Source organism: Lotus japonicus, chromosome 5, assembly GCF_012489685.1.
Source record: "Lotus japonicus ecotype B-129 chromosome 5, LjGifu_v1.2".
In the NCBI taxonomy this organism is placed as follows: Eukaryota; Viridiplantae; Streptophyta; class Magnoliopsida; order Fabales; family Fabaceae; genus Lotus; species Lotus japonicus.
In genome coordinates, this window is record NC_080045.1 from 69,118 (window position 1) to 96,984 (window position 27,867).

The window sequence follows — 27,867 nt, forward strand, 5'->3', positions numbered from 1 at the left end:
ATCTAGGGTTCGCACTAGAGGGATAGAAGGAAATCCAAGCAAGGGGAGAGACGGGAGAGAGGGAAACACAACACGCCATAGCAGCTATGGGTTGATTTGAGTGAAAGGTTAAGTGAAAACGACGTCGTCCCCCAAAGCATTCTGAAAAAAAAAAACTAGGATAAATGAAAGAAAGCCAGGTGGCGAAATCTCATTGGTGGTTTCTTACGAATAGTAACTGAAAAATAAGATGTAGTAGAAAGATAGGTCCATGTGATGCAATGTGAGTTGAGTAATTTGATTTAATTTTATATATATTTTTAGTGATTTAGATTTAGAGAGGTGGCAGCGAAGACGCAGAAGAAGACAATAATAATAATGTGAAGGTGAGGGAAGGAACCGGGAAGTGTTGTGGGAGGAGAGACTGATAGAAAGAAAGGCCAGGAGCGGAGTAAAGTGTTAAATCGGGAAAAGCTCCTCCCTCACAGACACAGATTTCTTTATTATTATTCTCTTTGAGTCATCTCCTCTCCTCTGTTCCCTTTCTTTCACTTTCCCAGTCCAGTCGACACAGACAGGTTCAAGTGTTTAAATTGAATTTGAATTCTGAAAATCAAATTTTCTTCCTCAGATTCGATTCAGATTCAGATTCAGATCTCCCCGGAAGATGGAGAGCGAAAAGAAATCGTCGGCAATATCTGATGTGGGAGCATGGGCTATGAACATTGTCAGCTCCGTTGGAATTATCATGGCTAATAAACAGCTCATGTCCAACAATGGCTATGCTTTCAGCTTCGGTCAGTCAGTCTTCTCAACTCTTTCTTTCTTTTTTTTTAATCTACAATTAAAGTGATAGATCTGCTCTAACATCACTATCAGATCTCTTTCTTTCTTTCTTTCATTCAGCCAGATCCAAATGTTTATAATATTTTTTCTCATTCAGCAAATTGATTTATGTTATTTGTCGTATTTGGTATTGTTATATAAGTGACAAATTATGTTCATGTCTTGCTATTTTTTCCAGCTACTACATTGACTGGGTTCCACTTTGCTGTAACTGCTCTCGTGGGTCTAGTGTCAAATGCTACCGGTTATTCTGCGTCAAAGCATGTTCCTTTGTGGGAGCTTCTTTGGTTCTCAGCGATTGCCAATGTGTCTATCACGGGGATGAACCTCAGCCTCATGCTCAACTCTGTTGGATTCTACCAAGTATGACCATTTCTGCCCCTATTCATATATCATCATCATGTTCAATCCTGCTTTCTTTCCTTTTAGTTAAGAATTTCTACCGTCTAATTTTCATTTGTATATAAGTCTACTTTACTTAATTCTGTCTAAATCACAACTCTCTACCTAATTTACACTTCACAATGGTTGATGAGCACTGCATATTGCAAACATATTAGGTAGGAAAGTTTTGAGAATTTGATCTCACCATATGAATAGTCAAGATTAAAACATAAAATCATGCGTCTTTTCTAAAGAGCCATGTGACCATTAAATGACTTCCAATCTTAATCATCCATATATGGTTGTATAGTTTGTTAACATTTACTCCTCTCACTTTTATCTAAAAAGACACTCTCAATAGATACATCCCCTTGATCGGTAGATAAGAACTTGAGATAAATGAATGGATATATGTGACAAGAATTAGAACAAGATGGAGTAGCACCAAATACTTATTCAAGATAAATATGGATCAAATGGAAGATAAGTTGATTAAAACACAAGGTTCAAATTTAGGGGAAATCTTTAGAAAAAGCTTACTAACTGGAGGAGTTATTGAAAACTTGGTTTCTGGTAAAGCCTGGTGGTGCCTTTTGAATCATGTAGCTGAGCTCAATTACTATTGGTATCAGGGTTGGTCCTTATGTGGATCCATTATTAAAAGCTTACCCAAAGAATGTGACAGGAATTCCATATTAAATCTTTGTATGATTGTACATAGGTGCTTGTATATTTTGAATTTCGATATACCTTTGTTGAGCTATAATGAGATGTTTCCAAGTCTATATGCCTTACCATTTGACATCTGCAATTGTGATTGGTGATGTCAACCTTTACATTATTAGTACCCAAAAAGATACTTATTAATACATGTAAGAAATACCAATTCGAGTTTTGTGAGTACAAAAATTTAATGATAAAATTTACATCTTGAAGAGTGCTTGGCAACCTATGTAGGCAATGGAGGTTAACTAAGGCATTTTGTTAGAGTATGCCCTCAGGAATACTTTTTCAAGTTTAATTAATATTGCACTCCTCATTATCTAGTAGTGATTTCAAATTGAGCTCAACTCTTCATCTTAGAGACACATGTAGTATTGATTAATATATCTCAATATATAAATATTGGGATCTGTGGAACACTCAAATGTGCTAAGCTCTAACTTTTGAATGACCCAACTTGTGTTTTCATTTTGAATTTTCATTTCCTCTATTTTTAAGTTGTTAACTTTCTCATTGTATATGTAAATAGATATCAAAACTAAGCATGATTCCGGTGGTCTGTGTGATGGAATGGATCCTTCACAGCAAGAACTACTCAAGGGAAGTGAAAATGTCAGTCATGGTTGTGGTTATTGGTGTTGGTGTTTGCACTGTAACTGATGTAAAAGTCAACCTCAAAGGTTTCGTGTGTGCCTGCCTAGCAATTTTGTCAACATCTTTACAGCAAATTGTAAGTATTATTTAATGTTTCTGCTCTGCCATGTAGGTAAAATGGAATTCATTTCAATTTTTGTTGTCATTTCCTTTTTTCCATCGCATTTTAGTGTTTCCTTAGGCTCATCTGGGATATTTTCATTCTTGTCCTTTTATGTATTACGAATTGGAGAAAGTGAAGTTGAGTGCTAGATGGAGCATATATAAATGTAGAATCATGACAGAAAGCATCATTTTTGTTTTTTTTGAAGGTCTCAAATTATGTTTTACTGATAGAAACCTGATTTTTATTGATAGAAAACCCTAATTCCCAATTGGAAACTAGGGAGAGATACAAGAGAAAGGGATGCCAAACACCCTTCCAAGCCTAAGAGAGAACCACTTCTCTCTCTAACCCAATTCCTAAACTGAATAACAAGATGATCAATGTTTTCTAACCCCCTCTTATTTACAGGCACAAGCCTAACTAACCCTCTAACTAACTATCTAACTATGTAATAAGTCCCTCACTTAACTAACTAAACCATGTCATATGTGAGTACCTAACAATACTCCCCCCCTGAAAATTCACCTTGTCCTCAAGGTGAAGGACAAAATACAAGCTACAACATGGAACAACTATCCAAGCAATCCAAATGTGGCAAGCACAGCCTCCACCAGGATCCCTTTGCTCGTCTTCATTGTTCACATTTGTAGTCAACTCTAAAGATTCAGAAAAAGCTTGAAAGTCACCCAAATCTCCCTAACATAGCATTTTGCTGCCTCATTGCCACCTGGATCCCACTGGCATAAGCACCAGCACAAAATCCAAGCCGTGTTAGTATTGGAAAACATCTTCACTAGGCTGCTGAAACTAATGTTGCCTAAGTCCCAAGGCCGGAAAAACGATTTGCAGAAGAGCCAGTTGATGCAAACCGGGTAAAATAGCACTGGAACAGCATCTTCAAAAGCAAATCCAGGCATGAATGAATTGGTAGACATCTTCCCATTACCAGCCCACAAGTTCTCAAATTGACCAATACTTGAATCAGCACTATAAATCAACCCTTTACTACCATGTGACTCAAGTTGTGAAAATGTCCAACTATCACAAATATGTTGATACCCCCAATTCTGTTTTTGCCTCCAAACCAAAACATTGAACTCAGTACTGTGAGAGCCCAAGCTTTGAAAACTAGCATCTAAATCGATGGAAGCATTTGATTGACAGGGCATAGTAGCACTTGGTTACCTATGAATTAAAAGTTCTGGAACTGTATACCTCTCCAACCTATAGTTTTGCTCCCTTTGTAAAAAGTCAGCCATGTATGATGTGTTGAGCCAATCCCTGGAACAGCTGAAATAAATTCTGGTGTGGTCCCTTAACCGTTGAAGTATCAAGCTAGCAAAATTTTCAAAAACTAGCCACCCCAAACTAAATACCCAAAGCCATATTTATACACAGTACGAGTATCAGCTTGAAAAGTGTGAAGACATCCAAGGAATGCAATGTGGCCACCAATCTGCTGAATTTGGCACATAAAATCCAAATCATTCTTGGCTTTTACTACCGCTCCAGCCCCTTTTCAAATTTGGGCTTGACCCACCCTTTCCCTTCCTCTAATGTACCGTAGCAGTTGGCCTAAACTCATGTAAATCCTTCCATCCTGGAACCTGTCACTGGCTGGGACATGTGTCCACTCCACAACCTCAGAAAATTTATCTTTAACTCTATTATTTCCCAAGTCTAACGCGTGTTTCTCTCCTCTATCAACAGGAAGTAAAAACTGGTAAAACAACTTTGTGTTGAAAGATCTCCACTTACCTCATGGGCAATTTTGGTCAAACAGTTGACCCCAAAGTGATTCCAGTTATGCCCTCATCTTCCCTTACTCTTCTTAGTGTGTGATCGTGTTTCTCCATCATCTCACAACTCGACTCATGTTGCGGCGCAAAGTCACGACCGTCGACACCTCACAAGGCCGGCAGCTTCGCCAGTGACCAATTCGCCTTTTCCGGTCCGCAAGGATGCTGGTTCAACAACTCGATCCACCCAATTAACGACCCTCCCGCATGCAACACTCTCACCCTGATGTGCGGTGGTTTCGGTGGTGGCCGTTTAAGCGATTGCATCTTCTGTGGATGTCGGAGCTCCGCCGCTGGCGACACCTTGGCCCTTCCTCTTGTTAGCGCCGATGGCGGTTGGTGATTGCGTTTCTCCATCACCTTCAGTAGTTGATGGATCTTTTGTCGTCGACTCAGTCGGTGTCCAATCGTCTTCCCATCACCTCTTATTTCATCCATCGCTTCAAGATTGAATTGAGGCACCGTGGATTTCAGCGATTCCTTCCCCCTTTGATCCAACGTCACCCCCTGCATCTGAAATGATAATTTTTTCTTCATCTCCATGTGCGATTGTGGATGTCTCTGAGATTCTTGACCCAAAATGTTGTTGTTTCCGTTCTTGAAAGCTTCATTCTTGCTTCCGATTTCTGTTTCTCCTTCCTTCTGGACCACCACCACCTCTGCAATTCAATTCCTGATTTCCCTTGAGTTGCACCACCGTGGTTGATGCTCGCTCTTCCTCCCCTGTCAATTTCGTTACCCTCAGCAGCGCTACCACTGCCGTTGTTCGTCCCGCCTTGATTGTCGCCTCTGTTTCCTCTGATGCCGCCTCAGATCCTCTGCTACTTCAAATTCGCGCTTTTCCCGTTCCCTCTGTTTTCTCCGCTCTTCGAGTTCTCGCAAGCGGTTCTCTAATCTTAAGATTTCTTTCTCAAGTTCAGGGTTTGCAACGAATTGCACCCCCAATTTCTTCTCAAACGCTGCAAGTTGTAACTCGTTCGTCGCGGCCCTAGCTTCAACCGACTCCATTCTGGCCCTAAGTTCTTTGCGATCCTGCTCCATCGAACACAGCATAGGGAAATCGTGGTTCAGGCACCAAATCAGTGCTCTGATACCAATTGATAACCTTGGGAGAATCACACCACAAAAGCTAGCTGTTGTAGTTGGAGAACCCAAGGCCTTATAAACCCCACATTAGAATCCCATACTTCCAATGTGGGACTCAAGTCCCATACCTTGCAATTGGGTCCTAACATCCCACCACGCTCCGCAGCCCCGGCGCCCACGCGGGCTGGCTGTGCACTAGCCCCTTGACTAGTCCCGGGCAAACACTGCAATGTCGGCATCACCACCCGCGCCACGTTACCAATGATAGAAACCAGAAATTGTAGATGAATTATTGAAGAACCCTAATCCCTAATTTGGGAATTAGAGCAAGTTACATGAAAGAGATGCCAAACACTCTTCCAAAACCTAGAGAGAAAGCCAATGCTCTCACTAAACCCCAATTCCAACAGAATACCAAAGAGGATCAATGTTCTCTAACCCCCTCTTATTTATCGGCACGAGCCTAACTAACCCTCTAACTAACTATCTAACTATGTAATAAGTCCCTCACTTAACTAACTAAACCATGTCATATGTGAGTACCTAACAAATTCCCGTGAATGTTCATGGTAGATCAGATAGATTTCATTGTTAAACAAGAGTTCAAAACATACTTTCTAACCATGATAAAAACTTTATACGAAATTAACTGGTTTGGCCACAGACCTAGTGATCCAATCTATTCAACCCTAAAAATTTGGTTGACCAAAGAACTAGTGATAACTGTTACAAAACTGGTGAAAACCAGTGTTGATCCAGTAGTTTTATTTTTAATTACTCTTTTAATATTTTTAACTCGATCAAAAAAGATTTCAGTCATATAGAGACCCTGTCAAGTTACAAAAGCCTACAAATGTGTTGTTATTGTTTAGCTTCTTTTTTTTAATCTTGTAAGACATAATATGGTCGTTTATATTAATTTAAAATTTTAACTCCCTTGATTTTTTATAACTTTATGTTAGTTTATGACTTAATATATGAAATCATATTAAAAGTCATTGATTAACCATGGCCTAATTAATGAATTGTTAATTACTACTTCAATAACCAGCGCAAGTTTTAAATTATTACTTTTACTGTAAAAGGTATTTCTTGTGCTATATGCTTGTAACTACGACATTTGTAGGATTGCTTCTTTTTTATGCCTGATTATATTTTGCCCTTTGTTGTGACAGTCAATTGGTTCTCTACAAAAGAAATATTCGATTGGATCTTTTGAATTGTTGAGTAAAACTGCTCCTATTCAAGCCGTCTCTCTTCTAGTTCTTGGTCCATTTATTGATTACTACCTTAGCGCCAAGTTGATAACCAACTATAAAATGTCTTCCGGTGCCATTGTAAGTGATCATCAATTTCCCTGTTGAATCTAGTTTTTTCTCTCTGTATTTGTTAATAATAATTATAATATTGTGTTGTGTGGTTTATTTAGTGTCTTTGTAAATCTCTGCAGTTATTCATTCTTCTTTCGTGCACCCTAGCTGTATTTTGCAATGTGAGTCAGTACCTTTGCATTGGGCGCTTCTCAGCTGTTTCCTTCCAGGTTTTAGGCCACATGAAAACAGTTTGTGTTCTCACGTTGGGGTGGTTGCTATTTGATTCAGAGCTAACTTTCAAGAATATCATGGGAATGGTTCTTGCAGTTGTTGGCATGGTAATTTATAGTTGGGCTGTGGAGGTTGAAAAGCAGTCAAACGCCAAGACTCTTCCTCATTCGAAAAACAGCCTAACGGAAGAAGAAATAAGACTATTGAAGGCTGGAGTAGAAAACAACCCGTTGAAGGATGTTGAACTTGGTGAGGCCAAAGGTTAGATTGATGAGAAGGGATAGTCTCCATTTTAAAGTGTACTACTTCAATTTGATTTGTTCCTTTTACTTCACTAAAAGTCGATCGGTGTTTAGGAAATGGGCTCCCGTTCTCTCCCATTAGCAATGTTTCTTTATTTTGATTTTTTTATTTCTTTGTCACGCTCAGTTTATTTATTTTATTTGACTTACCTGTAATGATTGCTAGATGAACAATATGAGGGCGCTATAGATGTATAATGTTTAAGCTGGTGTTGAGAAGCGATTCAATACCCTCCCAGATTTTTTTTTCCGTTTGATTTTAGTTTACATAAATGTAATGCTCTATCTTTGATTAAATGCCTGTTGTAATACTTTTCCGATGTACCAAAAAAAATGCCTGTTGTAATATATGGACATGCCTTTGTATTAGGAAATTGATTTACACCGAGTACGTGGATCACTTGAGTCACTTTTTTATTAACTTCACTTGAGTCACTTTATAGAGGAAAAGTTTTGCTGCCGTCTATAAAGATCTTATTCAATTTGAACAGATCTAAGGGATAAAAACAATATGGATTTTGGTTAACTTCATTCGGGTACACCATTTGGGGGTACAAGATTCTTATTCTACATTGTGCCATAGTTGTTCCAGGAAAATGTCTTTTTTTTCATGCCTTTAAGGTAGTGTGAGGCCTAACTTTATTGGGTTTCTATTAGGAAAAAAAAAACTCTTAAAATCTGGTCATTTTAATGGTGACAAATTGTACAATTAAAAATAGCTTTAAAAAAACTGACAATCATAAGATCAATTCTTCTAATAAAAAGTTGAATTTCAGCACATGGTAGGTTGGTTCGTGCATTTCCAACCTTTAGAATATAATATAAAATCATTCATATGACTTAACTTAATTGTGGATTGTGGAAGACATGGTTTGTGCCAACATCGTCTAATGTCTTGGCAACCTAACTTTCACATTGTCTCAAGGGTCCTTATAGAGCTGCACTAGTCCAAATTGAGCATATAATGTAATATGGTTGGAATATAAGAGAATGGCCTATAAGAACATATGGTTGGAATATAAGAGAACGGCCTACAATTCTTATGCTTAACTCGGTTCGATCTCTAGCTTGCTCAAAAGATGAGTGGAAGATGACCCTGACATTGTTGTCTGCTGACATCGTCGTACAACTCTTGGATAGTTGGGTGAACCACACATATTGTAATTCATCTTATGAATTTAAGTCCAACACTACCTATAAGCTACTCATATATTTCTTCTAGTCTTATGTCAGTTTTGTCTTAGTTATAGAAAACCATTTATTGTTGTCCTTTGGCTGAATAACTTTTATTCTAATTCATCCTATAAATTAATCACGGCCAACTTTCTTGAATATAGCTAGTTAAGTCAAGCTCATTTGAACAACAGTTGGATATTACACTTTTCTCACCGCGTCTTATTAATATAAACAACTAAACAATGGTATATTGTATTGCCAAACATTTACTTATTAATATTAATCTTGACGAGATGATAGTTACGCTTGAGTAACCTTGCAATTATTTAATAAGTATGTCAACTTTGTTCTGTTTGACTAACTGTTGGGCGAGATAAATTCTCACTTTGATCATTCCATTCGGTTAACATGGTGTCACTTAATTGTGAAACCTTCGCACGATATTGGCTTTGTGCAGCCATAATAGAATGGTAGAAAAAGAAATGACCAACCTTATTTTGTTTTAGGGCTAAGCCCAATCTTGAAAAGGATTGAAAAGTACAAGCCCAAACATCTTAGAATCTATAACGTAGATCAGACAAAAACTTACTATACATAACGTTTCCCTTGCGCAAGGTTGCACAAACCTACACAAGGAAAAACGTGTGTATGGTAAATGAACCCGAAAAATACCATCCATTAAAGAAAAAACAAACAAAATCTCTGAAAAAGCCCCATGGATCGCCAAACAAGATCCCAACCAACAAAACCATAACAATATGAAAGTATGCTTCAAGCACAACAAACAACACCTAGAATCAATAACCCACACCGAGAAGAGGCCTCCATTAGGGACCAAGAAACGTCGATTGAGATTAACTAAAACATGATCAAATTAAGCCACAAACCCGGCTAAAACAGAATATCATCCCAACAAAGAAAAGGTGTTGAACAACAACGAGGGGAGAATCGACAAAACCAAATCCGACCAAAACGTAAAAAACTAGAACCAGAAGAAAAAAAAAACTAAAGGAAATAAACATAAGAGATAGAAAAAAAAAACTAAAAAAGAAAAAACAAGACTAAACATGCATCTTCAAAAACGAATCAGGACAGGTAGAGAACAACCTAAAACCCAAGAGAAGAACTTTGAAATCAAGGGCAACATTAAAGACAGAGGTAAAAGAGGCATAGAGGAGAGTCGTCACAGAAAAAACGAGATGCACGCTGAAATAAGAGGCACGGTATAGCCAGTTGAAGCCCCAAGAAACCATAACGAAGACCTCAACGTACCAAGCTCCACAGCAAACTCGAAATTTGCTGCCTCATGAGACCAAAATCAAAAGGACTAGAATAGAGCATCGCCGAGACAAAACCATATGGCTTCAGTAAACACCACCCAATGAAGAACTGCTGCCTCAATTGTCTCCAAACCAGTGAATCTGAAACCACCACTCCTCGAGACTACCCCATCTCACTATTGGCCAGCGAATCAGCTACCATATCCTAAGAAGGGCCGGGAAGAAATCCCAACCATATCGGAATCACCATACTCTATGGCTTTATGTTAACATTCAACCAGATTCAGATCCTTCATAGTATTGTTCTATGGCTCTATGCTTTGCTTTGTTTTGTGCGTTTGGCTTGTTTTAGCTTTGATTTCTTGAATTGTGTAGGGGAAGAACAAACAAGGGTTTTGCCTATTTGGTGGTTTATTAAATGAAGCTAAAATTGGGAAAAGAGGGAAGAAGATAAATAAAGATAAACAATTGTTGAAATGAGAAATTGAATAGAGGCAGTTTGGATGAGCTTCTTTATAAGCTCTTATAGAAAAAGAGCTTTTTTGTAGAAGTTCTAAATGAAAAAGCTCCTCTTAAATAAGCTATTTAGCGTTTGGATGCACACATACATAAGTGCTTATTCAAGTAGAAAGTGGCGTTTGGATACATTTGTATAAGCACTTTTATTTTATAAAATTACGAAAAAGGTCATGATTTTAATATTAATAGATTCAAATATTTAAATACTAAAAAATTTATCATTAAACTATTTATTAGTAAAATTATTTAAGTTATTTTATAAATAAATATTATATTTGTAGCTTTTAATGAAATATTTTTGGCAAAAAATATTTGAACAATGTTTTTTTAAAATAACATTGAAATATTTTATTTATTTGTGTTAGAAATTTTCAAAAAATTAAATGTGTGTGTACACTAAGCATCTCTACTAAAAAAAAATGTCATAATATCATAATGTTAACAATGCTCTAACAATAACGTCAAACCATATCAAGTATCAAATAGTTAATACAAATCATAATTCGTAGTCTTGAATATAATCATACCACCTTACAAATAAAAAGACATATCTACTAAAGTATCATAGATAACTAGGAAAAAAGCTAAACTCGTGTTGGAAACATATTTTTGATGTGTTCCCTAATTTGCTCCATTTGCAAGGAACTTTGAAAATCAGGTTCCTCCCATGTAACAGTACTTGGGCCAGCTTCATTTTCTCCTCCTCCATCTTCATTTTCATAATTTGCATCAAATTCTTCATCACTTCTATCATTTCTTCTAATAAAGTTATGCAAAGCCATACAAGCCGTAATGATTTTGTTTTGTGTCTTCAAATCATAAGAAGGCATACTACCTAGTATCTTCCATTTTGCTTTGCAACAACCAAATGATCGTTCAATCACATTGCGAAGACTAGAATGATAATAGTTGAACACCTCAACTCTCCCTGTTATTCTAGGTCCATTTCTGAATTGCGGAAGATGATACCTATTTTTTTTGTATGGCCCTAGAAAACCCATAAAAGTAGGGTATCCCGCATCAACAAGATAATATTTACCTAAACAATAAAATATTATCGCATGTTAATACATAAGTGTAACAATATTATATAATTATAAGTTTTAAATATTACGTACCATGAGGAGGATGGGGAAAATGCAATGATGGTCTACGCAGAGCCTCCATAAAAATCTTAGCATCATGTGCAGAACCCTCCCACCCAGCCCAGACAAAGGTGAAACACATGTTGAAATCACAAGCAGCCATGACATTAGTGGTAGTGTAACCTTTCCTACCAATATAAGTTGTCTGGAGTTGAGGAGGAACACAAACTCTTATGTGAGTACCATCTATTGCACCAATGCAATCTTTAAAATAAGGGTAATATCTGACATCATTCTTAATCTCATCAGGAACATCACTAAATGATGAGTCAATAGGTTTAATTATGTCTCTTGCAAGTCCACAAACAGCATTTAGGACGCTATGAAACTGTCTAGATATTGTTTCTCCAGAATGTTGGAATCTCTCCTCTAAATTGCGAACAGAAGCTGGTTGACCCACCATGTATAAAAAAAAGCAACCTGCTCATAAATTCCCACATTGCGAGTTGGCCTCAAGTTATACTTGTTTTGCAACACATCACATAAATGGAAGAAGACATGTTTCTTCATTCTAAACATTTGGTAACAACGAATCGGATGACCATTTAGAATTTCAGAAACCCAACGATCATAACAAATCTACTACAGGGAAACAGAACAAAGAAATAAGAAATAAAATCTAACATAACTACATAAGACACATACAGATCCATGTAATTATAAATATTTTGATTTGATTAGGCTCCATGCCTAATCAGATTTCAGTGTGGTGATTTCAATTTCAATCACAATATTGAACTGGAAATTTGGGGAACAAATTCACACAAAATGAAAATCACAAAAATCAGAACGCAACCAGATGAATTCGAAATTGGCAAAGAACAGAACCACCAACAGAAAGTGAATCTCTCAAAATTGATAACATAAGCAGGATCAATTATCAAACCCTAATCAGATTATAACATATAAATCCCTTATCCATCAAACCCTAATCGGATTGTAACCTATAAGAACTACAAAAATTAAACCACAAATTTGGGATAAATCAGAATTCAAGATAATGAAAACAGAGTCGCAATTTGATGAATTCGAAACAGACGAAGACGCACCTTGGTAGGAGAAATAGAGAGAAAAGGAACTGCACGATTAGGTTTTGATGAACTGATTCAATTCGAATGAGAATGTCGATAAGTTGAATCCAAAGAATGTCGATCGTGACGGCGGCGGAGGCCGTGACGGCGGCGGCGACGAGATTCAGTGGGGAACCATTTGTGTGCTAGGGTTTAGTGTTTCGGATGGAGAGAATTGAAATGTAGGACAAGGCTTGTCATTCTGATATTTTGCTAAGGGTAATTTTGTCAATAAAGTTTTAGGTAACAGCTTCCCGAAAAAGCAGAAAAAATAAGCTCCAGGACCCAGCTTTTCAAAAAGATCTTTAAGAAGCTTTTTAATAAGTTAAAATAAATTATCCAAACACCACTTTTTAATAAGCTCTAGCTTTTTTCTAGTGAAAAAGCTGTAATAAGAGCTTATTTATGGTATCCAAACGGCCTCTATGTGACCTTACTCTAAAACAAAGATAGATAGACAAAGACATAGGTTGAGGTTTTATATGTCATTTGATTGATTCAGAATGATGTTAGGAAAGGTAATCCAATGGTGACGTTGAAGATGATGAGAGGAACCACTAATTGTTGGCTTCAGTTCATAAAATTATAAGGTTTGTTTCTAGGTTGAAAAAAGATGAAAGAAGAAAAAGATTTTGAGGGAGTGGGGGTTGAGATTGATGGGTTTGTTTATGGGTTGGGATGGATGAATTTGTGGGTTTGATGGGTTGAGAAGAAGATGGTAGGTGGAGTGAGGCTGAGATAAAGAATGATAAAGAAGGAAAAAGGATGAAGAATGACAAAAAGGTGAATGTGTTTTGTGTTTAATTTGTTTTGGGTTTAATTAGTTTAGTGTTTTGTATTTAATTTGTTGTAAGTTTTTATTATTTTACTTAATGTATTAATAAAATTTATGTGGAAAAAATTTGTATTTGATCCATTGTTAATACACACAACGTGTCATGTTAATGCTGTCGTACACTTGACAAGTTCATTAGAGCCCATTTTCCGTCAAGGACTAAAAATGGAGATGTCTCTAAATAGAGGGATGATTTACAAACTTTACTCTCATGAGAGACGAAAATCAAATCAGGCATGTTTTAGGAAAGAAAATATATTTAACCATTTGTTTACTAGCATCCATATCCATTGTGTGTTGGTTGAGTAATAAGGAGTTATCTAAATCAGTAATTTTACTCCACCTAATGGTCTAAATATAATAAATAGGGTTAAATATTCTTTTCGTCCTTGAACTATAGCGAAATTTTGGTTTCTGTCCCTCAACTAAATTTTTGATGGTTTCTGTCCCTTTACTTAGTAAACCGTTAGTTTTCCATCCTTTGACCATTTTAACTGTTGATGTGGGCATGTCAGCTTGTAGGTGACCGCTGACATGTCAGTTATTTAGAAGGTTTTGAATTATTTTAATTACACGTGGAATATGCAGAGGGACTGAAACAAAAAAAAGTTAAAATTGCATTTTAACCCATCATCTTCATCCCCAATCATCTTCTCTCCACCATGTTCTTCAAAATCCCAAAAAAAATGTGACCCACAAACCCAGAAACAACATAAACATTACCCAAATCCAAACCAGAAATTCTCCTTGTGATGGCATCAGAGCAAACATTAAGTCAGAGCAATTTACTAGAGAAAATATTATGAGATAAGTTATTAGAGTATTCAGATTCAAGAAATGAGATAGATTATAAGAAGCAAAACATACTTAAAAAAATTGTCATTCTGAATCATCATGTTTATTACGGTAGGAAATTGGTCAAAAGAAACAGGTTTGGCTCAAAGATAGGGTAGAAACAAAAGAATGGTAATTCTTCTTCAAAATTCCTATTCTCTTTTCCTAATTCAGACTTCTTGATTTTCTACTCCCCCTGAGTCAGTCAGAAGTCTCATCTTTTTCAGCATCTTGCTTCACATGCTCTTCTTCTTCCCTTCTTAGTGCCTTTCTTTAGGCTTCTCCTCTCAAACCTTGCCACTTTCCTGTCTGCTACGCAAATCAAACCCAACAAAAAATAAAAATAAGATCTTGACTTGAATTGGATCCCATTTCAAAACATAATGTGAGGGGATGGGGAAAATTGAAAATGCAATAGCGACACACAACATCATCACAAGGGACAATGAGTGAGATATCAAATGGAAAAGTGACAGAAGAACATGGATGAAAGGAAGAACATTTACCATGATTGAGAGTAGATTATGCATCCACCACAGAGGGAGAAAGATCGAGATCCAGCCACCACACCACCAGGAAGGGAATGGAAGCGTGACAGAGCGCAAGGAGGACGTCGGAAAACATTTGCCTCAGCATCCCCTCACCCAGATCTGAACCTTCACGAAATGAGCCCTGGATTTGGCACCCCAGGGCTTAGAAATGCCACCCCAGATTTTTTAAAAAATGCCAGAAATACCCTTTCGGACACAAGGTATCCGTAACACTTCGGAATCCAAAGTTTCGAATAATACCTTATTGAGACTGACACTTAAATGACAGACATAATTCGGAACCTTCCTCTCCGAAGTACTTCGGATTCTTTGGGTCCGAAAACCTGTCGCACACTGCCACCTTTTGAGCACCATTACTCCTCCACCACCAACTCCATCACCATTACTCCTCCACCACCAACCCCATCACCCCCCCCCATTACAATCTGATTCATAAAACTCCACCACCACCACTCTTCCTCTTCTTCCTCCACGTTTGTTTTCCTCCCCCTCACCACCATCTCCTTCCAAGTTCCACCTTGCTCCACCCTCAACCACCATCTCCTTCCAAGTTCCACCTTGCTACCAAGTTCCTTCTGATAAGTTTCATTTCTCTCCCCCCTTCATATCCTGCTTTACTTCTCATTGTAGTTACATTTCATTGGTGTTTGTTGGAAGTTCGTTTTGCACCACCATTGTTTGCTTGTATTCTGATGTTGTCGAGCTTGTTACGGATTGTTGGTATCCGAACCCTTTCGGATTGTCTCTATCCGAAGCCTTTCGGAATCAACATGTCCGAAATAGTTAACCAGTGGCAGTTTGTTTTATGCAGGCTGAATGACTGAACCGTACCTATATGAAGAAGATTTACTGGTTGATGCCGCATGCGGTTCTGGAAATGTTGAGCCTAGCAATATCATTCCGTGGGTGCCCCCTCCTATAAGCGTGGACGCCACACATTTATTTACAACTGATCAGGTATTCATTGAATAATTATTGTTGGAACATACTACTATGTATTTGGAAAATGATGTGATGATCATTGAATAAATAGTGATGGTTGGTAGGATGTTTTATTTCTAAAGCAATATGTTATCATTGAACATATATTTGATACTCGTGATGAGCTTGAACAATGGGCTAAGAATGTTGGAAAGGCGAATGGTTATGTGCTGGTGATCGCAAGGTCTGACTATGCTATAAGTGGAGGAAAGGTATTTGTTACTATTAAGTGTGTGAAGCATGGTATTTACAGGCCATACAAGGACCCGAATACATTCAAGTACAAAAAGACCGCATCACAAAAAGCCGATTGTAAGTTTAATCTCAAAGGACGACCTGCGAAGGGTGATAGAATGTGGCGGCTGAAAGTGATGGATGGTAAACACAACCATGAACCAGCTAAATCACTAGTTGGCCACCCCTACGTTGGTCGACTAACAGAGGAAGAGAAGGGGCTTGTGGGCACCATGACTAGTACTTGGACTCCACCGAGACAAATACTAGCGGCATTGAAGGAAAACAATCCAGGTAACTTGACTACAATCACTCAAGTTTACAGTTGCAACAAAAGGTTTAAAAAATAGGAGAGGGGACCATTGACAGAAATGCAACATTTGATGAAGAAGTTGGTAGAAGTCAAGTATGTTCACTTTGAAAGGCAACAAGCTGATTCAAGTGAGATTAGGGATCTCTTCTGGGCTAATCCTGATGCGATCAGACTCTTCAACACATTCTCTCATGTGGTCATCATGGATTGCACGTACAAGACAAACAGATATCAGATCCCCTTGCTTGAAATGGTTGGTCTCACTTCTACGGGGTTGACTTTCTCCATAGCATTTTGCTACATAGTTAGGGAGCACACAATTGACTATGTTTGGGCCTTGGAGTGCATGAAGTCTCTTATTGCCGATAACGCCAGATTACCTCAAGTGATTGTGACTGACAGAGATTTGGCTTTACTGAGTGCTGTTAAGCAATGTCTTCCCAATTGTACCCATTTATTATGCCGGTTCCACATAAACAAGAATGTGGAGGCAAAGTGCAAAGTGTTGATTGGCACGGATGATTTTGCCCTTTCAGTGATGGAGAACTGGAAATGCCTGATATATGCTGAAACAATGGAACAATTTGATGAGGAATGGAAGGAAATGTGTGTCATGTGTAAGGACTACCCAGATTTCATATCCTACATTTCTACTACATGGTTAAAGCACAAGGAGAAATTTGTGAGTGCGTGGACCAATTCTGTGTTGCATTTTGGAACAACAACGAGTAACAGGTACAATGCACACTTTATTGCTTGTGATATTTTTTTTCATTTTATAGTCTTGCTTTATTACCAGAAATTGATAGAGTATGATCTTTTGTATGCAGGACTGAAAGTGCACACTCAACCTTGAAGAGGATGCTGAAAGACGGTAGAGGTGACTTGTGCGCCTCGTGGGATGCAGTGGATTAGGGATGGAAATTTCTACCTGCATATGGGGATCCCCGTGGGGACTGCCCCGTTTGGGGCCCCGATCTTGGGGAATTTTTCCCTGTGGGGATGGGGATGGGGACAAAAATTCCCCCGAGATAAATTTGGGGATGGGGGTGGGGATCACCCTCCCCGCCCCGCGGAATCCCCGCCCTGTATACATAGGTAAAAAATCAATAATACCCTTAATAGTAAATTAAATGTTATTTGAACTTCATTATATATTTTCATAGAACTTGACATGTTCCATTCTCATTTGTGATTTTCATATTTAACTATTTGTAGTCCACGTGGAAATTTAAGTATTTTTATATTTAATTTAGTTTTATTTTATTTTTAATGTTGTGTTAATGGTCCCCATGGGGATCTGCGGGGACCCGTGGGGAGGTGGGGATTGGGGATGGGGAGAAAATTCACCCCCCACGGGGATGGGGAGTGGGGATGGGGACATGAAAGAGACGCGGGGATGGGGACGGGGGAGGCACTCCCCGCCCCCGCCCCTCGCGGGTGCCATCCCTACAGTGGATAAGTTGACCACTGTAAGACACAATGAAATCAAGGCATCATTTGAGCGCAGTATCAACCTTGTAGAACATCGTTTCAAGTCGCCCATGTATACAAATGTCAGGGGATTTGTGTCCAGAAAGGCCATGCAACTCATGGAAGATGAACAGAACAGAGTGATGCGTGATGGTTGTGGATGCGTGTTTCAAGTTACCCATGAGCTTCCTTGTGCGTGTGCACTTCATAGTTACGATAGAATTCCGTATGAGGCAGTCCATACTTTCTGGAAGATACTTGGTTGAGAACATGTACCCATTGGGAGTTGATGACCCTTGTTTAGTGGTGTTTTTAGGGTCATTTCTTTCTTTGTTTTGAGTCTTTTTGTTGAGTCTCATGTAGTGTTTCATGCATTCTCATGCATTTTTATCTTTCTTTGAGTCTTTTCTTCGTTTTGGTAATTTTGTAGTTTTATAGGGAGTTTTCTTGCATTTTAAGTAAGTTTAGGACTTGCATGGTTTTATTGTGTTAATTGAAGGATCTCTTGTGCTAATAAGCTCTTTGAGCTTCTAGAATTTTCCTTGGCTTGTTGGTTAAGTTTGCAGATCAGGAACTGAAGGTGAAAGAAGGCCAAGAAGCTTGGAATTGATGGAGGACTTAAAGAGGCTTGGAAGAGGAGTTACAAGAAGCTAAAAAGTCTTTTCCAGCGAGCTTGAGCGCCTAGGCGCTGGGAATTGGCACCTAGGCGCCAATTAGGGTCCAGAGAGCATGTTTTTGCATGCAATTGGCGCTCAGGCGCTCTGAATTGGCGCCTGAGCGCCCAGTCTCGCCTGTTTTGCCTATAAAATGGTTTTTAGACATTTCTCTTGGAACCTTTTGTCATATTTTCATATTTTCATAAGTTAGAAGAGAGGTTTTGAGTTCTGGAGCTTGAGGAGCTTTCCCTAAGCCCTATGTTTCAGGTTTCATCTTTATCTTCTTGTATGGATTCCATAGCCATGCTTGGCTAAAACCCCTTTTGCTTTGGGTTCTTTGTAAGACTTTGAATGTTTTAGCTATCAATCCTTTTCTATTCATGATGTTCTGAGTAAACCCTTGAATCTCACTTCTTTGCTTTATCTTTCAAGCTTGAATGCATGCTAGCTTCTTACTTTTCTATAATCATAACGATAGTTTGTTATAGAATTGGGACTTGTTGTGAGATTACTCCTTCTATACTTGCTGCTAGGAATAGAGGAAGGGTTGGGGTTTGTTGGCCTGATTTGTATGCTTAGTGCTTCTAGCAAATGTTTAGGTTATCAAGGAATTGAACCTATCTTTTGATTAGGAAGGGTTTTCTTTGCGAGGCATCGAAAGATAACTAACTAGGCTAGAACATCAAGGAGAGACTCCGGATTAATTGAATAGGAAGGTTTGCTAAAACTGAATTAGTTGAACAAGAACCCAAGGCAATCTCATCTCTGTTTTTCAATCGCTTTATTACTTGATTACTTGTCTTTTACAAACTCAAGAAACAACCAATTATTAAAACTGAATTTTACTTGCTTTTCAACCTTGAACTTGAATCTTAAACTGAATTTGCAAACTAATTCCCTGTGGTTCGATAATTTAAAACCCGGATGTATTCGTACACTTGTGAATTGACCAACAAGTTTTTGGCGCCGTTGCCGGGGAATTGTTTTGCGATTTTTGGTTTAAGTTTTAAAGTTTTAACTTGTCTAGAATTGGAGCTACTAATCTTTCTCTGTTGAGTGTCATACGTAGGTTGCTTTCAAGAGAGGCACCACCATGGGTGGCCGCATGACAGAGGAGGAGATGCAAGCCCACATTGAGGCAAGGATCCAAGAGGGTATCACCCTCCGCTTGCGTGAACAAGAAGTTGAGAATGCCAACCGAACTCTTCGGGAACTAACTTCGGGGTCCATGAGCTTTGACTATCCCGGAAGTATTGTCATTCCCGAAGGAGTGGGGAACTTTGAGTTGAGACCGGCATTCATCAACATGGTGAGCCAAAGCCAATATGGTGGAGGTTCCTCGGAAGATCCTCATGCTCATATGGAGAAGTTCATCCGGAATTGCAACACTTATCGGGTGGTGAATGTTTCTTCAGAAGCAATCCGGTTGAGTCTATTTCCCTTCTCTTTGAAGGACGCAGCAGAGGAATGGTTGAATTCACAACCTCAAGGGAGTCTCACTACTTGGGAAGACCTTGCAGAAAAATTCACAACGAGGTTCTTCCCAAGGTCCCTCTTGAGGAAATTGAAGAATGACATCATGACGTTCACACAATCCACAGATGAAAATCTTTATGAGGCTTGGGAGCACTTTAAGAAGCTTTTGAGGAAATGTCCTCAACACAATCTCACCCAAGCTGAATGTGTGGCGAAGTTCTATGATGGGTTACTATATTCATCACGGTTTGGCTTGGATGCGGCTTCAAGTGGGGAGTTCGATGCTCTTCCCCCACAAGCGGGATATGATTTGATAGAGAAAATGGCGATGAGAGCCATGAACTCCGAGAATGAACGCCAAATCCGAAGAAGTTCTTTTGAAGTGGAAACTTATGATAAGCTCATAGCCTCCAACAAGAAACTCTCCGAGGAAGTAGCGGAAATGCATAAACATATACAGGATACCAAGTCAATTGGAGCGAAAGTAACTAGTTTGGAGTGCAAATTTTGTGGTGAGTCTCATGATAGTAACCAGTGTACTGTCAATGATGATGTTAGCAAGGTCAGAGCATTAACTCCTGGAAGAGGGGCTCCAACCTCAGAACAAGGCCCTCTTGACCAGCCGCAAATTGTTGTAAAGACGGTTGGCAAGAAGAGTCTAGAGGAGCTGATTGAGAGATTCATTGATCATACATCGAGCAATTACAAGAGCCATGATATGGCTATAAAGAGCTTGGAGAGTCAATTGGGACAGCTAGCAAAGCAAATGTCCGAGAATCACCAAGGTAAGTTCTCTTCCGAAACTTTAACTTTAACTGAGCAAGAAAATACCGCTGTTGTTTCCACTAGGAGTGGAAGAGTGTTACATGAGCCAAAGGAAAAAGTAGAGGGAGAGAAAAATGAGGAAGCTGAGGTAGAAAGAGATGAGGGTGTTATGGAGGAAAGAGCTAGAGAGCCCACTAGGACTAGAGTTGTAAATACCCATACTCCTGAACTCCGCAAGATTCCATTTCCCAAGGCTTTGGTGAAGAAAAATTTGGATAAACAATTTTCTAAGTTCTTGGAAGTTTTTAAGAAACTCCATATTAATATTCCTTTCTCCGAAGCCTTGGAGCAAATGCCAATCTATGCTAAGTTCATGAAAGATATCCTCAGTAAGAGAAGGAAGTTGAGTGAGGTCGATGAAACTATCTTGATGACTGAAGAGTGCAGTGCCATTTTGCAAAGGAAGATGCCTAAAAAGAGGAGAGATCCCGGGAGTTTTACTATTCCGGTGGAGATAGAGGGGTTAACTATGGTAGAAGCCTTGTGTGATCTAGGAGCGAGTATCAACTTGATGTCGCTTAGAATGTTTAAAAGGTTGAACCTAGGTGAGGTTACCCCAACTATGATTTCTTTGCAAATGGCGGATAGGTCCTTAAAAACCCCCTACGGGATCATTGAAGATGTTGTGGTTAAGGTGGATAAGTTTGTCTTCCCAGTGGATTTTGTCATTTTAGACATGGAAGAGGACTCTAAAGTTCCTCTCATATTGGGGAGACCATTCTTAGCCACTGGTGAGGCTGAGATTAAAGTGGCTAAGGGAACTCTAACTTTGAAAGTAGGTGAAGATGAGGTCCTCTTCAATATTTTTGACTCTTTGAAACACCGAGCGGATGAGGAAGTTTTCCGATGTGAAGTAGTGGATGAGCTCGTGTGTGAAGAGTTTGTTAGGATATCTATTAAGGACCCCTTGGAAACAACAATCATGGAGGGGTTAGAGATAGAGGACCAAAATCTTGAGAGAGAACTTGATTCTTTGTACCATGAGGTGAATGCTACTCTATCTCAATTAGAATCTGTCTCATCTCTTGCCACCAAAAGCATTTGGAAAGAAGAATTAACTAGGGATGAGGAGATTCCAATTGAGGAGAAGAGTGAGCTCAAGTCACTCCCTTCCTCTCTCAAGTATGCTTATCTTGAGGAAGGTGAGAATAAACCTGTTATTTTGAATAGTGTTCTCACTCCCTTGGAAGAAGAGAAACTCCTCAGAGTTTTGAGGGATCACAAGTCAGCTTTGGGTTGGACTATTGATGATATCAAAGGTATTAGTCCTGCGATATGCATGCATAAAATTTTGTTGGAAGAAAATTACAAACCTATAGTCCAACCTCAAAGAAGACTTAACCCTTCCATGAAGGATGTGGTGAGGAAAGAGATAATTAAATTGCTTGATGCAGGTGTGATTTATCCAATTTCGGATAGTGAATGGGTAAGTCCCGTTCAAGTGGTTCCCAAGAAAGGAGGCATCACTGTGGTTGCCAATGAGAACAATGAGTTGATTCCCACTCGTCAAGTGACGAAGTGGAGGGTTTGTATTGACTATCGGAGGCTGAATTCGGTAACTAGAAAGGATCATTTTCCTTTGCCTTTCATAGATCAAATGCTTGATAGGTTGGCTGGGCATCAATACTACTGTTTTCTTGATGGCTATTCCGGGTACAACCAAATTTGTGTTGCACCGGAAGACCAGGAGAAGACGGCATTCACTTGCCCTTACGGCGTGTTTGCTTATAAGAGAATGCCATTTGGGCTTTGTAATGCCCCAGCTACTTTCCAAAGGTGTATGTTTGCTATTTTCTCTGACTTGATAGAGACTTGCATCGAGATTTTTATGGACGACTTCTCTGTTTTTGGTCCAAATTTTGATGCTTGTCTAGGGAATTTAGCCTTGGTTCTGAAAAGATGTCAAGAGACCAACTTGGTCTTGAATTGGGAGAAATGCCATTTCATGGTTAGGGATGGCATAGTTCTTGGACACAAGGTGTCCGAAAAGGGGATTGAGGTTGATAGAGCTAAGATTGAAGTCATTGAAAAGCTCACTCCCCCGACTAACATCAAGGGTATTAGGAGTTTTCTCGGGCATGCTGGATTTTATAGGCGGTTTATTAAAGACTTTTCCAAATTAGCTAAGCCTATGACCAACTTGCTTGAGAAGGAAGCACCTTTTACTTTTGATGAGAATTGTTTGAGAGCTTTTGAGTCTATTAAAGAGAGTTTGGTGACAGCCCCGGTAATTGTTGCTCCGGATTGGTCTCTACCATTTGAAATCATGTGTGATGCTAGTGATCTAGCTTTAGGGGCTGTCTTGTGTCAAAAGAAAGAAAGAGTGTTGTATGTGATATACTATGCAAGTAGAGTGTTGAATGAGGCTCAAAGGAACTACACTACAACTGAAAAAGAGTTGTTGGGTGTAGTCTTTGCTTGTGAAAAGTTTAGGCCTTACATCTTGGGTTTTAAAGTAATTGTTCATACTGACCATGCTGCTTTGAGGCATTTGTTTGCTAAACAGGACTCTAAGCCAAGGTTGATTCGATGGGTTTTACTCCTTCAAGAGTTTGACCTTGAGATTATTGACCGGAGAGGCAAGGACAATAGCGTGGCAGACCATTTGTCAAGATTGGAAGGTGGGGCGTGCAGCCCAATACCTATTCAAGAGGAGTTCTCGGATGAGAAACTCCTAGCTGTTTCCACCAAGGAACCCCTACCCTGGTATGTACATTTTGCTAATTTCCGTGTTGCTGGACTTATTCCCCATGACTTGACATGGCAGCAAAAGAAAAAATTTCTGCATGATGCAAAATCTTACCTCTGGGATGACCCTTTCCTTTTCAAAATTTGTTCTGATGGAGTCATTAGAAGGTGTATCACAGAAGTTGATTTTGAGAAAATTCTTTGGCATTGCCATTGATCAAGTTATGGTGGACATTTTAGTGGGGAGAGGACTGCTGCTAAGGTTCTCCAAAGTGGTTTCTATTGGCCTACGCTGCATAGGGATAGTAGAGCTTTTGTTGAGAGTTGTGATAGATGTCAACGAACTGGTAACATTTCAAGGAGAAATGAGATGCCCCTAAAAAATATTTTGGAAATTGAGTTGTTTGATGTTTGGGGCATCGATTTCATGGGACCTTTCCCACCTTCTTTTGGTTGCCAGTATATTTTAGTGGCTGTTGATTATGTTTCCAAGTGGGTTGAAGCCTCTGCACTCTCAACAAATGACTCTAAGGTGGTGGTTGCTTTTCTAAAAAAGAACATTTTTACTAGGTTTGGTGTTCCTAGGGCGATTATAAGTGATGGGGGTACCCACTTTTGCAACAGAGCTTTCGAGTCTCTCTTGGAAAAATATGGTGTAAAGCACAAAGTGTCTACCCCCTATCACCCCCAAACTAGTGGGCAAGTTGAGATTTCTAATCGGGAATTAAAACGTATTCTTGAAAAGGTGGTAAATTCTTCCAGAAAGGATTGGTCAAGGAAACTTGACGATGCTTTATGGGCTTACCGAACCGCTTTTAAAACTCCGATTGGTACTTCTCCTTTCCACTTAGTCTTTGGGAAAGCGTGTCACTTACCTGTGGAGTTAGAACACAAGGCCTATTGGGCCATAAGGAAATTGAATTTTGATTGGAAAGTTGCTAGCGAGAAGAGACTCTTGCAATTGAATGAGCTTGATGAGTTTCGACTCCGAGCTTATGAGAGTGCTAGCATCTACAAGGAAAAAACAAAGAAGTGGCATGATAGAAAAATTTTGAATAGGGAATTTGTCTCAGGGCAATTGGTGCTACTCTTCAATTCTAGATTGAGACTTTTCCCTGGAAAACTCAAGTCTAGATGGTCTGGACCCTTTGTGGTCAAGAGGGTGTTTCCTCATGGTGCTGTTGAGGTTGAAAACCCAGAGACCAAGAATATTTTCACTGTGAATGGGCAGAGATTGAAGGTGTACCAAGGTGGTGAGGTGCTGAAGTTGGAAACCATGTTTTTCAAACCTCCTTGATAAGGGGGATAGTCTACCTAAGACTATAACAATGGGCTGCTTGGGAGACAACCCAAGTTTTGTTTTATTTTGCTTGTTTGGTTGTTGCATTGTGCAGGGATTGAGAACCTAAATTCTGGAATAGGAGGTGGCTCTAAGGCCTCCATGGTAGTTGGTAAAGAAGGTCAACTCTTCCCTTTAGTCTAGCTCATGCATTTTTACATATTTTTTTCTTTTGTAGCTTTTATTTTTCTTTTTATCATGCATTGTTAATTGGTTTTTGTTTTTGGGTCTTTTACTTCCCTATACTCACATGCTTTTAGCTATAGTGTTGCTTCCCTACTTGTGCTGTTTTGAAAATGCTTTTGTGAATACTTGTTGCTGTTTTCGGGGTTGAGTGATTGCATGTTTGGGGAAGAGAGGAGGAGACTTCGGTCTTCCGAGTGTTTCTTGAGAAAGGAGTTGAGGTGAGTCCATTAAGGGTCTATCTTTGACCCTTCACCATAAAATTTCCCTGGAGGATCCTGACTCACTTGCAATTCTTGGCTCTGCATTAATTTCACTCATAGCATGCTTTGTGACTCTTGCTTTATTCTTGAGACTTATAGGATTTCTTGATATTCTGAATTAGTTGATTGAACATGGTCTTTAGTTGCCCCACTTGAGCCTTTTTGGAGATTTTATTTTAGCCAAGTGATTGGGGCGGATGTTTGGTTGGAATATTGGGGAGTGATGGTCCTTGATTATATTTGTATGGAGCTGAAAAATTGTGAAATAGTCTCTTGCCCCGAAAAGAAAAAATCATTAAAAAAAAGAAAAAAGAACTCCTTAACAAAAACTGGAGTTGAAAAAGAGAAAAAAAGTTGGAAAAAGGGGGGTACAAGAGACTTGTGCTAAAAAGTTTATTGTGAAAAGCTCCGAGGGGTTTTAGAATTGGACCACACTCAATGTGCTTGAAGCCTAGAATTTCCTTAGGGACCAACCACCATCATGTCTACCTAGCCAATGTTTCAGCCCTTTTTAAAGTCTCTTTGAATATTTGCATGTTTGATCGTGGTTGCTATTGAGTGAATGACATTCAGGACCTATGAACTTGCTTGTGTGCTCAGTGCACTAAATCAATATCTCGTCCTAGGATTTTAGTTCTATATGCTTCTCATGAATGGACTCTACACTCTTCTCTTTTCAAAAGATGCATGAAGTAGGTTGTTGGGTCTTTCTCTTGGAACTAGCTGTGATTCCTTTGTCCCCCTGTTTTTTGTGAAGTATTCCTTGTTGAGAGCACTTGTTTGGGAGCATTTCTTGCGCTTGAGGGCAAGCGAGTGTTATTTACGCTCGAGGGCGATCTGTCGTTGAGTATAGTGGTGTGATGACCCTTGTTTAGTGGTGTTTTTAGGGTCATTTCTTTCTTTGTTTTGAGTCTTTTTGTTGAGTCTCATGTAGTGTTTCATGCATTCTCATGCATTTTTATCTTTCTTTGAGTCTTTTCTTCGTTTTGGTAATTTTGTAGTTTTATAGGGAGTTTTCTTCCATTTTAAGTAAGTTTAGGACTTGCATGGTTTTATTGTGTTAATTGAAGGATCTCTTGTGCTAATAAGCTCTTTGAGCTTCTAGAATTTTCCTTGGCTTGTTGGTTAAGTTTGCAGATCAGGAACTGAAGGTGAAAGAAGGCCAAGAAGCTTGGAATTGATGGAGGACTTAAAGAGGCTTGGAAGAGGAGTTACAAGAAGCTAAAAAGTCTTTTCCAGCGAGCTTGAGCGCCTAGGCGCTGGGAATTGGCGCCTAGGCGCCAATTAGGGTCCAGAGAGCATGTTTTTGCATGCAATTGGCGCTCAGGCGCTCTGAATTGGCGCCTAAGCGCCCAGTCTCGCCTGTTTTGCCTATAAAATGGTTTTTAGACATTTCTCTTGGAACCTTTTGTCATATTTTCATAAGTTAGAAGAGAGGTTTTGAGTTCTGGAGCTTGAGGAGCTTTCCCTAAGCCCTATGTTTCAGGTTTCATCTTTATCTTCTTGTATGGATTCCATAGTCATGCTTGCTTTGGGTTCTTTGTAAGACTTTGAATGTTTTAGCTATCAATCCTTTTCTATTCATGATGTTCTGAGTAAACCCTTGAATCTCACTTCTTTGCTTTATCTTTCAAGCTTGAATGCATGCTAGCTTCTTACTTTTCTATAATCATAACGATAGTTTGTTATAGAATTGGGACTTGTTGTGAGATTACTCCTTCTATACTTGCTGCTAGGAATAGAGGAAGGGTTGGGGTTTGTTGGCCTGATTTGTATGCTTAGTGCTTCTAGCAAATGTTTAGGTTATCAAGGAATTGAACCTATCTTTTGATTAGGAAGGGTTTTCTTTGCGAGGCATCGAAAGATAACTAACTAGGCTAGAACATCAAGGAGAGACTCCGGATTAATTGAATAGGAAGGTTTGTGATGAGCAATATTTTACCCATTTTATATAGCCTTAATTTGTCATTATTAATGATTATTCGTAATTAATTGACCTTGCTTGACAGAGATTTCTATTATTTTGTCTAATTACGTTTATTCTTATTTTCAGGTTTTATTTGACATCAAGGGCATTTTGGAGATTTGCGGAATGAAGATTTGATTGTGCTGGAGTGAAGATTGTATTTTAGGAAATATTAGGATTTAATTTCGGAATAAATTAAGTTTGATATCTTTCAGATTCAAACTTATTTAGGTTGTTATTTTAAAACTCTATCTTTAGGATTTGTTAGGATTTGATTTTGATATCTTTTAGGATTTGATTTTGATTTTGATTAGGATTTGTGATCTCAGCTCCTATTTAAGGGTTTGTGCTGAGAGAAACAAGAACTTTTTTTGGCCTTCTACATTATTATTATATGCAATTTCGAATTTCAGTAATTATTAGAGTTCTGTTAGGGTTTATGCTTTTAATCCCTAGTCTCTTCTCCAATATAATTGTTGAATTCGCCCCATCCATGGAAGGCTAATTTCCTTCGAACGAATTCCTTTGCAAAGTATATCGCGCTCTTGAGGTATAGTGCTTAATAGACTTCGCATGATTAGTTTTCTTCATCTCTACTTCTGGCTAGGGTTTGCATAATTCCTTAGGTTCACGAATT

At 38.9% G+C, this 27,867-nt stretch overlaps 4 protein-coding genes and 1 non-coding gene across 5 annotated transcripts; 3 read left to right on the plus strand and 2 right to left on the minus strand.

Moving 5' to 3' along the window:
* Positions 1-333: 333 nt before the first annotated feature.
* On the plus strand, positions 334-7,811 carry LOC130717447 (UDP-rhamnose/UDP-galactose transporter 2). Its single transcript, XM_057567670.1, has 5 exons — positions 334-776; positions 1,004-1,188; positions 2,462-2,662; positions 6,753-6,914; positions 7,028-7,811. The coding sequence occupies exons 1-5, from the start codon at positions 647-649 to the stop codon at positions 7,385-7,387; spliced, it is 1,038 nt and encodes a 345-aa protein (XP_057423653.1). The 5' UTR covers positions 334-646; the 3' UTR covers positions 7,388-7,811.
* Positions 7,812-10,982: 3,171 nt separating this feature from the next.
* Positions 10,983-11,946, minus strand: LOC130717288 (uncharacterized). The gene is made up of 2 exons (XM_057567462.1): positions 11,517-11,946; positions 10,983-11,437 (listed from the first exon to the last, which is right to left on the minus strand). Exons 1-2 carry the CDS (start codon positions 11,944-11,946, stop codon positions 10,983-10,985), a joined length of 885 nt encoding a protein of 294 aa, XP_057423445.1.
* Positions 11,947-15,649: 3,703 nt separating this feature from the next.
* Positions 15,650-16,398, plus strand: LOC130717290 (uncharacterized). Its single transcript, XM_057567465.1, has 2 exons — positions 15,650-15,790; positions 15,880-16,398. Exons 1-2 carry the CDS (start codon positions 15,650-15,652, stop codon positions 16,396-16,398), a joined length of 660 nt encoding a protein of 219 aa, XP_057423448.1.
* Positions 16,399-20,051: 3,653 nt separating this feature from the next.
* LOC130721651 (small nucleolar RNA R71) lies at positions 20,052-20,158 on the minus strand. Its single transcript, XR_009013572.1, has one exon. It is a non-coding gene; the product is annotated as a small nucleolar RNA R71 (small nucleolar RNA).
* Positions 20,159-20,288: 130 nt separating this feature from the next.
* On the plus strand, positions 20,289-24,776 carry LOC130717298 (uncharacterized). The gene is made up of 4 exons (XM_057567479.1): positions 20,289-20,751; positions 21,517-22,971; positions 23,248-23,497; positions 23,702-24,776. The coding sequence occupies exons 1-4, from the start codon at positions 20,289-20,291 to the stop codon at positions 24,774-24,776; spliced, it is 3,243 nt and encodes a 1,080-aa protein (XP_057423462.1).
* The last annotated feature ends 3,091 nt before the right edge of the window (positions 24,777-27,867 follow it).